Source organism: Megalobrama amblycephala, linkage group LG16 (genome assembly GCF_018812025.1).
Source record: "Megalobrama amblycephala isolate DHTTF-2021 linkage group LG16, ASM1881202v1, whole genome shotgun sequence".
Taxonomy (NCBI): domain Eukaryota; kingdom Metazoa; phylum Chordata; class Actinopteri; order Cypriniformes; family Xenocyprididae; genus Megalobrama; species Megalobrama amblycephala.
In genome coordinates this window covers 16538561-16557040 of record NC_063059.1, presented here as the reverse complement: position 1 = coordinate 16557040, position 18480 = coordinate 16538561, and the positions used below count along the sequence as shown (strand labels likewise).

Genomic DNA, 18480 nt, shown 5'->3' with positions numbered 1-18480 from the left:
GAAAAGTGATGCAAACTGAACATTGTTTAAATTGAATTGGCAGTCTTTAAAGGGTGATGTTTAAACAACTTTTTACAGTTCCATTTAAATATATATATATATACTATTTCATACATCAAGCTTCACAGGGTTAATCCCACAGTGAGCAAACCAGAGGCATTTTTGTTTCTACTTTTCAAAATTCAAAATAAAGCGAAAAAACAGGCAAGAGAAGTTTCTGTTGACAGACCCTTAACCACTTGATTCTGAGCAAGCCTACTAAGATGTACACTTCAGGAAGCTTCATATTCAACATGTGGATCATGCTTAAATTACCCCCACCCCCACACAACTGTATGATATATGAGCTATTTTGAGATTTAACTGCAAAATACTTACTACCTTAAGTGATGGGTTTTTGTAAGAAAAATATTCATAAAGCTTGAAAGAGCAGAATATTTTTTAATATAACTCTGACTGTGTTTGAAAGATGAAAGTCATATAGGGTGAATTCTGGGTGATTGGGACACTTTTTGCCATTGACATGACTTGGAAAAAGTGTCCCAATCACCCTGAATTCATCCCTGAATTCTAGGATGGCTTGAGGGTTGGATATCAGATGTTAAATATCCAAAGTTCGTCAGAATTGTAGAAACTTGGTGGTGCGACTGATTAAAACACTGGAAAAGAACACCAGTCCTTTGCAGTCTTTCATTTATTGAGTTCAGGATGCTTAAGTATTGAATACTTCAAATGACCCAAAGCACATGGAGGTACATGGAGCAAATTCACATGATGTAAATGGACAGATGTTAAGAGAAGGACAGGATTTACAGGATGATCTTTAGTCATTAACGCATCCTAAGGAGAGGACTCAAAGGACATGGTTGGGTGTCCATTCAAACACCCACACCTCACCAATGCAAAAAGGAACAAAGGAAGTAAATGAGGTCTATTTATAGACCATGACCAGGGGGTTGTGGGTAATGTAGTGCACCATATATAGTAGTGTAGTTTACCAGGAATTGTGGGAAATGTAGTACAAAGAAAAATAAGGGGGGAAAAAAGAAAACAAATGGGTCAATTTACAACACTGAGGGTGAGTAAATTATGGGAGAATTTTCCTTTTTGGGTGAACTAACCCTTTAAGCTGACTGTAATAGTTTATTGTATTTTTTAGATTTTCTTCAGCTCAATAATGCCTATAGGAATATACTGTAAAATGGTGCATGAAACAGGAGTGCAAGGAATGGTGCAAGGAAAAAATGCAAATATCAGCTCCATAGCAGATTCCAAGTCATCAAAGGCCATTCAAATTCAACCCATTGCATAGCTTTCTGCCAGTAGTGCTCACTTCTGCAATGTACTTAATGACGTACAACTGATTCAATGAGATGGTGGAAAGTTAGTGAGGGAAGGGCATAAAAAGTGAAAGTGGAACGCAGCCCTCAAGCTGCTGAAACTCTCCTCAATATTAACTCCATCCTATCTCAAGGACATGTCCTAAAAAACCCATCAAGTTGCCAGTCATTAAACTTCTTTTAGGAAAACCACAACTTAAACCCGCTGAATTAGTACATTACAGAACAATCTCAAATCTTTCAATTACATACAATATGTCTTAAATATAAGTTGCGTCTGCCCAAAGGTTGTGAAAGACCTGGGTGTTATGCTTGTCAAATCATCAAACTTTTATTTTGGTGAAAACCATTAACTGTTTCTTATTACAAATCTGGTGAAATGGGTGGTGCACACTGCTTTACAAATATAAACATAAGTGAGCCAAACTCAGAGCAGAAATATAGAGATGAAGTTTGTGTGGAGCAGCTGACCACATTATCCCAAAAAAATTGTAATCTCTGTAATTAAATCCCTAAAAAAATCTTAATTCTCTGTACTTTGCCTTACAAACGCTGAAAAAAATAATCATTGAATTAATTAATGAACACGACTTGTACTTACTATGTAGTTAGCATGTGTAAATTCATTGCTTTGCTGGAGGAAGATGGGTTTTTCACAGTCAAGTCAAGTCACCTTTATTTATATAGCACTTTATACAATAATTGTTTCATTTATTGTACTGTAATGAAAAAGTTTCAGTTCAATTCACAGACCTGTTGTGTTCGCAGTGACTCCAGTTCTCTCTCCAGGCGAGTGCGCAGACGTCGTTCCAGCTGCTCGCGTTTCTCACATGCGACCTGGAGTTGCGCTAATGCCTGCTGCAAGCGCTCCACCCTCTCCACATACTTCTGCTTTTTACTCAACTACAGCACACAGACAGACAGAAGAGTGATTTACTTGGGAAGACTGACATTGGTTAGTGGGTGTTTTATATGAGGTCTCTCTTTAATCTAAATGATTATAATTTCCTTATTAAAGTATGCGGCCAGATAATAAAGATAGTACATAAAAGTTTAAGTGATCTCTTGCTACGGGCCTGTCCAGTATAATATAACACAAGCTCAAACTCTCTGTCTAGGGATAACAGTTTCACTTAATGTTGTTTGGATGTCACAAAGCAATATTATTTAATTGACATATCTAATTTTTAATTAGTCAAGCCAACACATTGTTGACACATGATGTTAATGCCTAATTTTCCACTCTGAGCAATTAGTCAGTCCATTTACACAAGTCTAATTCATAGATACTGATTTTCAGATGCGGAATGCTCATGAAAATGAGATGCAGGATTTGTGAACAGCATAATAGGCCAGTCAAAGTTATTTGAAGCATTTCCTCTTCTCATGCGAGTTTTCACATTCATTCTCAATTACAACCCATCAATCAGATTGGATTCATTTGGATCGATGAAAATTAGTATATCCATAAATCTATCCATCCACTTGATAATTTGTAAAGATCTTAAGATCTTCCAGCTTTGACCGTAGTTAGACTCTCTTAGGGCTATGCCATGAGTTGTCATCCATTCAGCTCTGTGATTATAGTCTATAAAGTTATAAATATGGACATTTTTTTTTACAAAAATGCATCGCGTCACTTCAGAAGGCCTTTATTAACCCCCCGGAGCCACATGGATATCTTTTATGATGGATGGATGTGTTTTTTTGGGCTTCAAAATATTGGTTACTATTCACTCCCATTATAAAGCTTAGAAGAGTAAGAACATTTTTAAATATAACTCAGATTGTATTTGACTGAAAGAAGAAAGTCATATATACATAGGGTGGCTTGAGGGTGAGTACATTTTGGGATAATTTTCATTTTTGGGTGAACTAACCCTTTAAAATTACTATCCCAAATTATGTGTGTAACCTGCCATCCTAACTCTATATTTCTGTACATTAAAAAAGGTACTGTGATGCTACCATGTCCAAAAATCACCCAGAGGGTATTAGTTCTCAAATATTGTTTAATAATTGATTAAGGGTGTATAGACTCACCTCTTCCTCTAATTTGACAACTTTGCTCTGAGCGTTATTTAAAGCCTGCTCTAAGATATCAATGTGTCGTCGCTGATCCTCATTGGCTGATCGGAGATTGGCTGCCTCCATCTCTAATTTTTCTAGATCTTTCAGGCTTTCTCTTCCTGAGGGGAATAAAAGACAAAATAAAAAGGTGTTTCAGAGAACTTTTTTTTTTTTTTCCAAAAAAAAAAAAAGTGTATATAGTTTGCTGTTCTGAGCTGTTCCTACAAAGCATATATCTGACATGACAAACATGCAAAGACAAATGATGCAAACCTGAAATTTGCTGCCTAATCCAATTCTGATCCTCTTAACATATAGATTTTATTATTGACTTGCACTAGTAAATCGGAGTAGGGCAAGAACACAGTTATGTACTTGCTCAATGATGGAATTTTAGATTTTTTTCCCCAAAGAGAGAGAGAGAGAGAGAGAGAGAGATTTGAGTGCAAGCAAGGAAGTGGTACAGGAAGTTAAGGGAGGGAAGCAAGAGTTAATTTGGGTTGAGCAGCTAGACAGATATTTTGAACAACAAACAGACCAAGCATATTTGTGTAATGATGGACAAAAAGCAGTAAAGTCTCACTCTGTGAAAGGTACAAGTGACCGTCATCTTGTCCCTCCAGCTCCTGACTGGCTATCTGTCGATTGGCTGTTTCCAAACGGTCTAAAAAACACATATGAGAAAACATTATTTGCCACAGGACCCAAGAACAGCTAAGATAAACTAAATAAACAAGCAAAAAAAAAAAAAAATACTTACAAAGTTCAGCAATTTTGACTAAAACTAATCAAAGCATGAGCACTATCTCACCTCTCAAATCTCTGTTAAAATCATGAAGACGTCTGATCTCTGCTTCTAGTTTATTCCTCATGGTTTTTTCCAAAGCATCCCGTTTGGATGTGCTCTTCACTAAACTCTCATGTGCCTCTGACAGGCACACAACCTCCACCTCCAACTGAAAATACAGAACAAACTCCCATTAATGTTGCACTGTGATATAATAATGCCAGTGTCCTCCTGTCAGTGTGCCGAATTGAAATCACACTGGACAATATTTTCATCACCACAGTTAATTTCTACCACATTCCAATTAAGTTATAAGATAGACAGATAGACAAACAAAAAGACAGACAGATAAGTACCCGCTCTAGTTTGCTGGCCTTCTCATTTTGCTTATGAAGTTCTTGTCTAAGGCTTTGGTTCTCTTCTTTTAGGATCTCCAGCATCTGCTTGTCATGGCTTACCATGGCATACGTATCCCCTGGGAAAGGCTGTCCAAAAAGGGCCACACAAGAAGACAGTCCCTGGGTCTCAGATCCAGTCTGAGCTAGAGGAAATCCCAGGGACTGAGACAGGGATAAAGTATGATACTGTTGCTGAGAAGCCTGTGAGGGCAGGATACAAGTCTCAGAAGCCATGGGACTGGTCTGTGGTGTTTGCTGCTGTGACAAAGGGCACTGTCTAAAATACAGAAAGAGAGTGAGTGAAAAGTGAGAAAGAGAAATGTGTTAACACCTGTTCATAATTAATGCTTATAGGTGAAGTGTACATTTTCCAATGTTAAAACATATCATATACAAGTTAAATAGCTGCCTGGGAGTTTGTTTAATGCAGAGACAACTGTAAATACGTCACTGGTATGCTGGCTTAAATTATAAATGCCTTAAAAAACATTGCTTGTTTGAGTGGTCGAACATGTCAGTGTCTGGCTCAGCCAATGGTTACCTGTAATAATCTGTTTGGGGGAATTTGGAAACCATAATTTTTGCAGTTCCAATTGGTGCTGCTAGTGGCGCAGAAATGACACAATTCACCTTTATGTGTCTGCTACAATTACCTTGCTATATTTCTAAGTGGCACTGTCTCCAACAAGGCTGCTGTCAAGGTATCACTGTAGAAGTGTCCCTGTTCCAGAGATTCTGAGTTGGAGTGTAATGTGGGCGAAAGCATAGTCTGTACCTTAAATTTAAAAGGATATTCTGGGGGAGGACCTCTTTGATCCAAAGTCCATTGTGGTAAGGGTAAGGGTGGTGGCGGAAGTTGTAGGTTACTCACGGAGATCTTACTAGTTGGTGAGAGGGAATCTGCTGTATTATCAGCCCCACAAGGAATAGTGTCTCGTGAGCAAGGTGAATTGGAAGGTCCCACACTTTCCTTAGCTCCGTTGCATTCTAGACTGAGTTGCATGATCCTTTCACTGAGTGAGCGAACATGACCCTGTTTCAAATCTGACAGACCTTCATCAAGAGATGTACCACCAGTGCCCCCTTGCTGGGTCCATGCATGACCCTCCACAAGGGCCATTACAGGAACTGCTGAGAGAGAAGTGGAAGAGGACGAAAGAGAAGGAGGGGAAGAGAGTGAGTGTGTGTTAGAAAGTGATTGCAGATGGGAATGTGAGCTTGCAGGACTGTCAGACATTGTTGAAGACTGTATCTGCTGAACCTGATTGTGTTGGTGCTGACTTTGGTGTACATTGTTTTTATGGCCCTCCTTGTGAAAGACCTGGTTCTGATTTTGTTGGAGATTGTTTGAAAGGTTGTGGAGAGGGATTTGGGACTGAGGGTCCATCAGACTTTGCTGTCCTCTGTACAGCTGAGACTGGATTTTAGCCTCCTCATAAGACGGAAGTTCTAAGGTGTCAAATCCAGGCAAATTCTGGGCTGCTTGGACTGCTGCTTTACCTGTACCCTGGCTCACACCACCAGTCTTTTCCATGGAGTTGCTGTCCACTTGATGCTCCTGACCTTGAGGTTCCTGTCGTGATTGAAACTGCAGGGGCATAAATTGATATGATTGGGCTACTTGACCCTCCTTTTCAAGGAGTGGGTTCTCTGTAGATGTGGGGTTGCTTAGCATCTGACAACTGTCGTTTTCCTCCCCTCCTCTGATTCCACTTGTTCCGTATCGCAGATGTTCTTGCATAAGCCTGTGAAGCACAGTTCCAGACACACTATCCTCAGAACTGTGCATGTCTGCTCCTGCACGGGTGGGCAAAATGTAGCACTGATACGTACAGATGAACTGGATGATGTTATCTGCAAAAGGAGAAGGAGCAATTAATTATTACAATACTGCTACAAAAAAATCTTGAATGATGACAAATATATTTAAAAAATATATATCATGTTTACAGACAGGGACATGACTGGGCCCTGACAAACGGTTGTTTATTCAGTTGCCTTGGATCTTACTTTTCTTTCCCCTTTTTATATGTTCACTTCACCAACTGTAATTACAATGCCAACTGGACACATTTAGTGTGGATTTCAACAATCCATCCATACCGGAACCAATCAACACTTCAAAGAAAAAAAGCATAGATTTAGCACTGAACTGCTGCCTAAAACACATGTGTGAACTGTGCAGCGCACCCCGCTATGTGTGGATCATTTTAGTATGCATACGTTTATTATATGGGTATGCTATATTTATAATATTCTATTTTTGTTGAACGAATCTGTTGAGTGAAATCATAAATACAGTTAATGTCTCCACCTACTGGCATAATAATATAATCTTGAGAAAGAGTCACTGAAAATTCCCCACCACTAATGCAAAGAATGAAAAGTCTGACAGCTTGTCCAAAACTTTGCCAAAACAAGAAATTTGTATTCAGGAGGAATAAGGAGGAACAATGTTTGATGTCTGTAATCGGAAGCACTTCTGTGGACATGACAGGTCCCAATGGAAAATACTCTGGATTGTGTCTGTAGAATTTTCATGGTCTAGCATTTGTTTTTGTTATCTTTCAATGAAGGTGTTCCAACAATGAACAAACAAACTAAAAACCTACAAATGAAAGCCTACTCTGTAATAAAAGTTCTGCCTTTTCAAACGTTTTAATTTGATAATAATACTTTTACTTAATTCAGAATAAAATCCTGGACTATTTCTAATTCCACGAGAATAGGGAAGTCCACACCACAACTAAAACAGTAAGGACACAGAGGAACGAAATCTTTGAAATCACTTTCAGAACTTTTTTTTTTTTTTAGCCTATGGGGGATAAAAACATTGACAGCCAATCAGATTCACCCGACTTTAAAGAGCTTATGCATTATAATAAAGAGATCGTTATCGTTCTATTTATGATTATAGTTATATCGTTCTTGTTGATAACAGGTCTTAAAGACAACCAGTTGTTTGTTTCTTTAAACACAACCAATCAAATACTCTAGAATCTATTGTGTGCTCATATAAAAGATTATATCAAATTTTTAAAACACTGCGCAATTGTCAAGTAACCTAAAATGTGTGTAACATATAAATTAACTGGTTTTATTATCATTATATTTATTTTAATATTTAGTTCTTAATCAGTTAGGGTCAGATTAGATAGAAATATACCTGACATCTGCACATTTATCACAGTATTATATGCATAGAATCTAAAAAATCAAACAAATTATATAAATAATTAACAACAAGACAACACATGCGAAATGACAGGAGGACTGAAGAGGGAAACATACCCCAGAGACCAAAAATAGAACCACTAGATGAACCTCAGCATTACGTAGCCAGCTAAAGCCCCACCGCAGTCCACATTACAGACAGGCTGCATGAAACATTACAAGACATTAAGAGGCATATATGTTTAATTAATGCTTATAGTCTATGCAATCAGACCTAAAAAGTTTTATAAAAAGTTCACTTCAATCCACTGCATTTGAAAAAAAAAAAAAAATCATAAGCATTATTAATAAATAAACCAATGTGCTTGACATGCAGATATTTAAACTCCATCTGAAAGCTGGTAAACATGAGTCACGAATCACGTTACACTGATCACATCATCCGCTACATTGAATTCACAGAGGAAACTTTGAACAACAAGGCAGAGAAGTTAGCAGATTTATGTTGTCACATTTACCCAGCGAGATCTTGACATGGATAACTCAATCCGTCAACGGGGGCGAGTTTTTGTAAGTTGGGACTCTCTGGAGCTGACCGAAGCGCTGCTGCTGAACACATTTGACTGACTTGCAACAATCATGTCCATTCACTGTGGTATGGCAGGAATGTGTGTGTGCCCGAACCGCTAGCCAGCAAGCGTTTCTGGGTCCTAGCGCCAGTTAAGAATATAAGCGCGTGCACATGAATATTTTTACATGACTTTCCAGTCAGTGTATGGCAGAGGTGTAAAGACTTAGAGTACCTGAAAACCAAGCTTAAGTAAAAGTACAGACACCTTACAGCGAAAATGACTCCACTACAAGTTGCAAATCACCAATTCCAATTCAACTTGACTAAAAGTCTTACAGTAGCCTGACTTAAACAGTATGGGGTACAACAGGACTAAAGGCACACCTTAAAGGGATAGTTTACCCAAAAATGAAATTTTGATGTTTATCTGCCTACCCCCAGCGCATCCAAGATGTAGGTGACTTTGTTTCTTCAGTAGAACATAAATGATGACTTTTAACTCCAACCGTTGCCGTCTGTCAGTCAAATAATGGGAGTGAATGGGAACTTGGATCAATAAGAGTCGAAAAACCTTGCATAGACAAATCCAAATTAAACCCTGCGGCTCGTGACGACACATTGATGTCCTAAGACACAAAGCGATCGGTTTGTGCGAGAAACCGAACAGTATTTATATCATTTTTTACCTCTAATACACCACTATGTCCAACTGCGTTCAGCACTCGCTTAGTGAGGTCTGATCGCGCTCTGACAACGGCAGTGATGTCTAGCACTCATTGAAGTATATGCGCGAGACATACAAATTTTTAAACATCAAATTTTCATTTTTCATTTTTGGGTGAACTATCCCTTTAAGAAAACAGGTTTTACACCCAGTGTATGACTGCAGAAAATATATGTGGTTTATTGAATATGGTTTTATTGAACATTGATGGTTTTTATTGGACATTGTGTGTGTGTGTGTGTGTGTGTGTGTGTGTGTGTGTGTGTGTGTGTGTGTGTGTGTGTGTGTGTGTGTGTGTTGTTTAATCAAATAAATGCAGCCTTGGTGAGGATAAGAGACTTCTTATAAAAACATTTTACCAATACCAAAGTTGGCAGTGATATATATGTGTGTGTGTATATATATATATATATATATATACACACACACACACACACACAGTCACACACACACAGATCTTATGCCTTGTCGGGATGCTTAACAAACTCGAAAACCTCATATCTGTAAAATAACTCTGATGAACTCTAAGACCATAAGACACTTCAAGAGTCCCATCTTAGCAACAGAGTGAGTGCAGACCCTGTACATCTTTAAACTTACAAAAATATCAAAATGTGCAACATTTTATAAAACAAATTATAAGATTAACTAATTAAGTCTGTTACAACTACAGTCACAATTTATTAAAAAAAAAAAACAGAACAAAAATAAAAAACAAGTTGTTTGTAATACTTCTGTATTGTTGTACAGGCAAGCAGATGAACCAAGAATATAAACCAACACATGGTTTCTCATTGAGCATTTTATAGTGCTGTATATGGATCACAAGTGCCCAAAACTAGCATTTTGTTCACATAGTTTTTGAGGTCATCTAAATATTCTTGGCTTGAAACAGATGGAAAATTGACAGGCCTATGCTGCAGTTGGGTGTTTTGCCCTCCTTGTCTCTGCGGCAGTTAACTATTAATATTTACAGTACATTTATGGACAGTGAATTGAAGAGCAAATGCCGACTCAACACAGAACAAAGGAGGAAAGGAGAGCAGATGTGCAGGAGCAGATGTAAGGGAATAAAATATGCATTTAATCTTTTTTGCATCTTAAAGGGGAATATGTAAAAATTTTATTTGCCCTTAGTGCAAATAACCTCTGCCTATATTTTTAGTATTTAGTGGGTATAAAAAGAATACACACTCCTATTAAAATTAAAGCTTTTTGCAATACAAAAAAAGAAAGAAAAAAATCAGATCTTCAATGTAATATTGAAACCAACCAAATTCATGCAACAAACAAATATAAACTTAAAATTACCTGGCTGGATAAGTGTGCACACTTTTTTATAATGGGGCATGGTACTTAACCAATTGAATTAAAGGATTAGTTCACTTTAAAATGAAAATTACTGCAAGCAAAGTGATGCATTTGTCTAAGAAAAATATCCACATTTAACAAGTTATAAAGTAAAATATCTAGCTTCTGCCAGACCGCCTTCCGTATTCAACTTATGAAAAAAAATTTAACTGACATTGCGACAGTTATGCTTTTTTTCGTAAGTTGAATACGTTCAGTAGTTAAGGAATAATGGATAGTGCCAAATACCAGAACATTTTGGCACAAAACCTGCAGGCCTCCATTAAACTGATGAAAAGGAATTTCTTCTTTCAGCATGATAATAACCTCAAACACAAATCTAAGTCAATAAAGGAGTGGCTTCAGAAGAAAAGAAAAACATTTTGGAACGTGCTTCACACAGGTGATTCCCCTGCAATATGATCAATCTGAAGCTTTTTTGCAATTAAGAGTGGGGAAAACATTTACAAATCAGTATGTGCTATAGTAGAAGCAAAATGCGTTTCATCCAAGTACTAGTTGAGAGTGAGACACTTATGCAACTTATTTTTATTTTTTCTATTTGTTTGTTACTTGATTTGGTTTTAATATTGCATTCAAGGTGGAAAAAGATGTGATGTGATATATCTTGAATTCATTTTTTTACATCTCAAAAACCCGCAATTTTAACAGGGGTGTTGACCTTTTATACACTGCATGTTATGACAGAGTTACTGATCAGCCTTACCAAAAGATAATGACAGCTTTGTGGCACTATGTCTTTGTAATACTGGCTTTTATCAATGTTGAATTTCATGATGAAACATTGGCACAGTGTTCATTCTTACATTGTAGCACTATAGTGAAGATCTTATGTGTATGTGTCTTACTGGCTTTATGCATTAGATCAAAACATGATGCCTTCAGACTAAATAAACCTTTAACTTATTCTTTAAGATTGACATAATCTAGGCTTTTTTTAGGCAACAGGGGGATAACATAGGTGCACAGCCATTAAAGAAGCATAGCATACACGCATGCAAAGATAAAACAAGAAATATTTAGTTTCAAGTCATCATATTAAGCAGCGATCCGAACAGTCAAAGAGACTAAAAACTGAGCATTGTGCATATGTGTGTATGTGTTAAGATTATACACCTTCAAGCAGCTGAATTGGCTGTCTAAACTGTCGAGCGGTTTGGGAACATGGAACGACTTGCATTCTGAAAATAAATTAAACAGCATTCCACAAAAATCTATGCATCATGAACATTTTATAAAGCAAATTCAAATATTATTTTACACAAGGTAAGTCACTCTCAATACAATGTTTGCCATCTACATTGTTCTGTATATAAAAGACTGAATTTATCTGTTGCAATCTTTTTCCTCTAAGAGACAAAGATAAGGAAGAAAATGGGGAAAAAACATAATTAAAAAGTCATTAAAAAGTCTTAATCTTTTCCTCTATTACTACTCTATCACATTGCCTGTGTCTTTCAACCTCTCATACTATAAAAGGTGTCCTACCTCTTTAACTGCTCCATTGTTACTTCTAATGTTGTTGTTGCTACTGTTACTTTGTTTGTTCAATAATTGTCCTTAAAGTATGAAAAGTTATTCTATCAAGGACAGAGGGCTGGAACTACTCAGAAATACATGTTTCGTGTGTGAGCATTTGTGATGTTAAAATGACGCAAAATATGTTGCCTCAGTGCATGTGTCTTGACATGCCAGTCCAAGCCTTTACACACATCCTCTGCCCAGACATGCTAGTTCAGCAAACTCCAAAGGCCTTGGAATGGGAACAAGGGAGTCTGAGAAACAGATGTGGGTTGAGGTAGGTAAAATGTGAGACACAAATACAGACAGACATAGACAATGGAACAGAGACAAAAATGTCAGAGATACAAACATCTTATATGTATAATTTAAAAAAAGAAACAAACATAAATTAAACTATAACACATTAATTGAAGTATAATTGAACAATCAGAAACTATAGTTTAACCACTCCACTTTAGTGATCACATACATAAACAAATACACACACATTGTTTTCACATTGGTTGTCATATGAAAATGATATTTGCTAAAACCCAATCCTAACCATGTCTCTAAACTTTATTCTCACACAAACCTTTTTGTTTGAGTATATTTAAAGCTGCAGTCCATAAGTGTTGCCTCTTTGCCGCCATCTCTGTTTGAAATCTGCGATTGCAATTATTTGCGGAATTATCATCTTTACGTGGGTTGTGCATTGGCACGGCTCCTCGGCGCGGATGAATCTAATGTTTGCTGTCAGTCACCACAACAGTGTGGATACTGTACTTCGGAATCACAGATTGTACGTCTTGGAAGTATGACCAAAATAAGAATTTTCATCAGAAAATGTCATCTGAGCAAGTAAGTTAACATGTCTGCCATTTTTGTTCTGACCAATTGAGAAAAAAATGCATTATAATAAATCACACTGCAAATGGTGTTTAAATCTAACAATCACTTAGCTTGGATCACTTCAAACCATGCAAATTATTATTGTTGTTATAATTTGTTCTCAAATTGTTAATGTTAAAAACATCAGCATTGCACGACTATGTGTATTTAGTGTGTATTAGCGATACCTGTAGATTACAATTTCTGTTGCTATTCTGCTGTCCAAAGTCTTTTGCTTTTGACTACGGGTGAATCTCCAGTTCTCACTGACGATTGTCATTTGGAACTTTCTGGATTACAATCTTCCATCAAAATAAGTTTAATTATTGCAGGTGCTGTGAGAAAAGGATATAAATGATCCGCTACCTGCAGCATCCTCACATGCCATATAGCCTACTAGCTGGGACTCCTTTTTTATGTAAACAGACGTGACGTAATGACGCAAAGATGAACACTGGTGTGACCGTGAGTATAAAAAGGCACGTGTGAATAACGTCATCCACTTCTTGTCTCAAGGAGACCAGAGCAGGAATGCCTGAAGCATGGCAAAGAGATGCAGTGTCTCGTTCCCGAATCTCAGTGATCCATGGTTACATATGAAACCTGAGAGGTTCCCTTTCGAAAGGCAACTTGCGCTGCGTCCCCTAGGGGTCGCTATAGGGAACGGAATACCCACGCTGTCATGCTGAAGGGATGAATGCCTTTTTGGCTGAGCTTCAAAGTCACAGATTCAAAGAGTCTTCATCCCTAGGTGCACCAGTGACAACCATAGACAGGAGCTTCTCAAGAACATGTAGGGAAAACACCCTAGGAAGTAAAATTAGCTCAAATGAATAAAGAGTTGTTTAGATTACGACCGAGCAACTGATTCGTCCAGCGTTCATTTGCTCGAGCCGTAATAAGCTCTTGTAACGGATATAAATATCCAACAACCGTGAAAACACTGATTAGAGCACGGTAACTTGAAATCGACAGTTTAAGACATTAAATCATAAAGCACATAATACAAGACACTTTCTTTTTAAAATCTACAAGAGATTTTATTTATTCTAACACAAACTAATCTAACACAAAGGCACGCACATACACACACACACACGCACATACATTCATACGCGTTGCAGTAAGAAGGAAATGAGAGAGAAAGAGTTTTGAAAGAGAGAGAGAGAGAGAGAGAGAGAGAGAGGGTGATCTGATTAACCGAATTCCTATCAATGCATTTCAAAGACCAGAACGAACCATGAATCATTCATTTAAATGCACCAGTTCAGTTTTCATCTGGAGGTACTTGCTTGCGTTGGCTTAAAGGTGAATTTCCCTCGTCGTGCAGAGAGGGGTTTCCCAAGTCGATGATTGGTCCAGATCAGGTCCGTGTGGAACAATGAAGGAAGTCTCTTTGTCGCTGGAGTTGAAGCGGCAAAAGTCGTTGGTTGAACTTTGCGGCGAAACTTAGGACACGAGACTTTCAGCGGTAAAGGAGAATTAAGTAAAAGAAAAGAAAAGTGAGTGAAGGTTGAATGGCTTGAATGAGCTGCTTGTCTGTTCTTTCTTGTTACTCCATTGTTCTTGGTACTTGTCTTGGCTTCTTTTCCCAGAACAGAACCAACTCCCTGTTCGTTTACTAACCAACTTCTCCCCCGTTTAGTGACCAACCTCTCCCCCCAACTTCTCCGTTTACTATCTTGCAATATGATCATTTAAACTTAGTTGTTTGTCACACCTCTGAGGAGTCCTGGCCAATCAGACATTGTCCTGTTTCAAGAGGGCCTTCCTCTGACCCCAATAAAACATAAGTGTTACATCCTGTTTCTGCTTCAGCAGAGAGTGCCATTTTAACATAATTTCTATTAAATGGAATACAATACATTTTAAACAGATTTCATTCAAGCCATGATTTAAGAAAGATGAAAAGAAATAGATCAAGTCCAAATAAGGCATACTTTCAGTCATTCAGTCAAGAGTTAACACATTTACATGAATTGTGAGTGTTCTAAAGCCTAACTGTTTACAGGTAGTACTTGTGGACACATAATGCAAAATGTATGTAGTTAAAAGATGTTTGATAAGTCCGTTAAAATTGTTGGAACAATTTTGAAGCAGATTTATTTGTTCAACAGTCTCTTTGGCTTTCCTGTGAAGTAAAGAAACAAAAGGGTCTGGATTGTCTCTCTGTCTTCTTGGGTGACCCTTTGGTATGTCGCTTCTGCTATCAGGAAGCATGTGTCGTAAAAGTAATCAGCCTGGCTTTATCTGCAGACGGGCCGGAGCCGGAACCCCAATTCTGAATTAGAATTATGTTTTGAAAGAATCATCTGAATGATTCATTTGTCTGGTTCGTCCACAGTTGCTACAAACAAGACTCTAAGAGAGGAAGCCTAGCTACATTCATACTCAGGCCAGCATTCAAAAAGGCTTCACAGAGAGCCTAGAATGCTCAAAACTTCCAAAAAGCAGCCCTGGAGAGAGGAGGCCTGACAAACTCTAACCCAAGGGCAGTGCTGGTTTGAGTCTAGCTGGCCCATCCAACAACTCGTCATATGCGGGGCAAGCAGGCTGAGAGTGCTCGGAAGCATCATCGATCTCATCAGCCATGTCTTGCTCATCATGGTGCGAAGCAAGGAGCGCGCTCGCTGCCGGATCAGATCAGTTCATACCTCTCTCAAATTCATCCGCGAGCTCCATCTGAGAGCCCCACAACTTCACTCGCCTCAGCCGCAGCAGGTCCTGAACTGTAAGACACAGATGGTTGGCCCGATTCCCTCGAAAAAAGGGCCAGACGAGAGCGAACCCTCCTCATAGGAAGGCGCTCACAATGCACACAAACAGCCCCCTCAAGGATTGAGCGTGTATGCTCCTCAACAATGCACATAGCGCACATATCATCTGGTGTCAGATAACGCTGACACGGACGAACACACTACTTAAATGACTTGGTGCTAGTGCTCACCATAATAGTAGATTGTCTCTGAATAAACCCACGTTCAAACAAACTGGTATCCTGAAGACAAGAAAGAGGATGACGTTATTCACAGGTCTTACGGTCACACCAGTAATGACGTCATAGGCTGCTGCCTACCAATGTTAAGTTCATTGTTGTGTTTAGACTCATGCTTCAGACACCTGGCATGCCAGAGGCATTCCCCAATAGCGACCCCTAGGGGACACAGCGCAAGTTCCCTTTCGAAAGGGAACATTATTACAAGCTTACCGTTGTGAACCGGCTTAAGGTAAGGAGATGGTTTTGAACACTGGCTGGTTATGTACTTGCTCAAAAAATCATTTTGGATCAATTTTAACCATAAAAGTTATGGACTGCAGCTAAGTAAATCATAGTTTGGCAAATTTGATAACTACTTAAAAAATGTCATCACAAGCCAGTTTTGGACATCATGTTGGTATTTATACACGGTAACACTTTATAATAACGTTCAGTTATAAGTCACTTGTAAATTATTAGTTAATGGTGAACTAATCATTTACAAAACATGATTATATGTTTATAAATGATTGCTAAGTGATATGTTAATATTTTATGAATGCTTTATTAATTCCGTTATAGGTAATTTATAAATTATTAGATAATGTTCAACAAATCATTTACAAAACATGAATATACATTCATATATGATTAATAAGTGATATACTAACATTTTATGAATGTTTTATTAATTTGGCTATAAGTCATTTATAATTTATTAGTTAATGATCAGTGATTAGTTAATGATTATTAGTAAGTTATCATTAGTAAACGATCAGTATATGATTTATTAATGAAGTTGTAAGCTGGTCTGTGTTTAAAAGCACAAACATGCAGGTATGCTAAAGCACTATTTTTAAGAAGAGTAATTTATTTGTTTTGAAGTGGATAAACATTTATAAATACCTTACAGTCAGGTGATTCTAGTCAATTATATTAAATCCTTTCACTCATCAGCACAGACTTGTGTTTTGTGTGGAGTGTGTGGGGTCTAGTGTTGAAGTCAACCTCTGATCCAGATTTACCTTTCACTGAAGCTCACATCAGGTGCACAGAGTTAAACACTCCATGTGTGTCAGAGAAGACAGCTGTCTATACCCTCACCAGTCAGCACTTACACTGCAGTACACACTACAAAGTGTTCAACACCTGTTATAGATGATGTGTAAACGCATGAATAAATAATTTACAAAGCTTTCTGCATCCCCTAAAGTGTAAACTATTCTTCACTTGTAAATGTGTTACATATCATTTATAGACCTTTCTTACCTGTTATAAATTATTTGTATATGTATACAAGTCATTTATAACACTTTCTGCATACCCTATTCTAAAGTGTAAACTATACATCAGTTATCAATGTGTTACACATCATTTGTAGACATTTCTTTCCTGTTACAAATTATTTGTATATGTATACAAGTCATTTATAACACTTTCTGCATACCCTATTCTAAAGTGTAAACTATTCATCACTTATAAATGTCTTACATATCATTTGTAGACCTTTCTTACCTGTTACAAATTATTTGTATATGTATACAAGTCATTTATAACACGCTCTGCATACCCTATTCTAAAGTGTAAACTATTCATCACTTATAAATGTGTTACATATCATTTGCAGACCTTCTTTATAAATTATGTACAAACTGCAATTAGTAAATTTACCATTTATTTGCCATATGCAAAGTATATCTTTCAGTACGTTACAGGATATAAAAATCTATACGAATCCCGATATTTAAATTATATATTTTTATATAAAAATTATGATATTTTATGCAAATATATTTTACTATTACTATATACTATATTTTACTTTGAGCCCCTAACTCACCCCTTATACCTAAACATGACCACTTTTTAGCCACTTAACAAAAATAAAAACGCAATACAGATATATTTACAGTGACTGTTATCTTAGTTGATATACTGTTGTATAAAAAGTATAATTTTAAGCTCCCTACTCCACCCTATTACCTTAAGCATAACCATTTTGACAATATACGTAACGTTAGTGTAACAGGCAGATACATGTACGTTAGTGTCACAATAATTTATTTAAAACATTACAAAAAGCAGTATACAGAACAGACGAAACGACGCGTGTGCTACATTACCAGAGAAATGACAGCAAATCATAATTTTGTGTGAGTAACAGAATGAAATTAAAGTGTTTAATCGCTGCAAACATTCCTCTGATCTGCATTTCCATCCTTTTAAGCGTCGCGCTGATCTAACTCAACACAGCAACTCAAATTCGGCATGTCGCAAACACTCTATGGTAGTCGCAAATCACATGTGACAGCCAATAAGGAGCGAGGTTTGACGTTACTGCCGCAAACCTGTGTCATATTGTTAGACGCGCCAATTTTAATTTGAAAGTTATGAAACGGCGGATTGATACGATTATTAATGTATAATGGTTATATTACGTTATAAAAATCTTTTCCGCACACGATGGCATCGTACGACTTCTGAAGACTTGAAAATAATGCACGAAATAATGGACTACGTTTATTATCAGTTTATGGTGCGTTTTCATGTTATGGCGAGGAGCTGTTCCATGAAAAGCAAGATAAAAATTAAATGATTAAGTGCTGGTTAAACAGTGGCAGAGTGTTGATTTTTTTTTTTTTTTTTTTTTTAAATAATGTAAATTTTAGGCTTG

The 18480-nt window shown here is 37.3% G+C and overlaps 1 protein-coding gene across 5 annotated transcripts in view; it reads right to left on the bottom strand.

Moving 5' to 3' along the window:
• amotl1 (angiomotin like 1) overlaps window positions 1-12066 on the bottom strand; it is a 29553-nt gene extending 17487 nt beyond the window's left edge. The window contains exons 1-8 of one of the 5 annotated variants that reach the window (XM_048160849.1): window positions 8288-8468; window positions 7887-7972; window positions 5249-6449; window positions 4554-4872; window positions 4222-4366; window positions 3994-4074; window positions 3384-3529; window positions 2094-2243 (exon numbers count right to left, since the gene is read on the bottom strand). In XM_048160849.1, coding sequence (XP_048016806.1) covers window positions 2094-2243; window positions 3384-3529; window positions 3994-4074; window positions 4222-4366; window positions 4554-4872; window positions 5249-6384 — 1977 coding nt within the window. In that variant the 5' untranslated portion in view covers window positions 6385-6449; window positions 7887-7972; window positions 8288-8468. Of the gene's footprint in view, window positions 1-2093; window positions 2244-3383; window positions 3530-3993; window positions 4075-4221; window positions 4367-4553; window positions 4873-5248; window positions 6450-7886; window positions 7973-8287; window positions 8469-11923 lie in introns of those variants that run through there. The other 4 variants (XM_048160851.1, XM_048160850.1, XM_048160853.1 and 1 more) reach the window with 4 other exon arrangements.
• Window positions 12067-18480: the final 6414 nt, after the last annotated feature.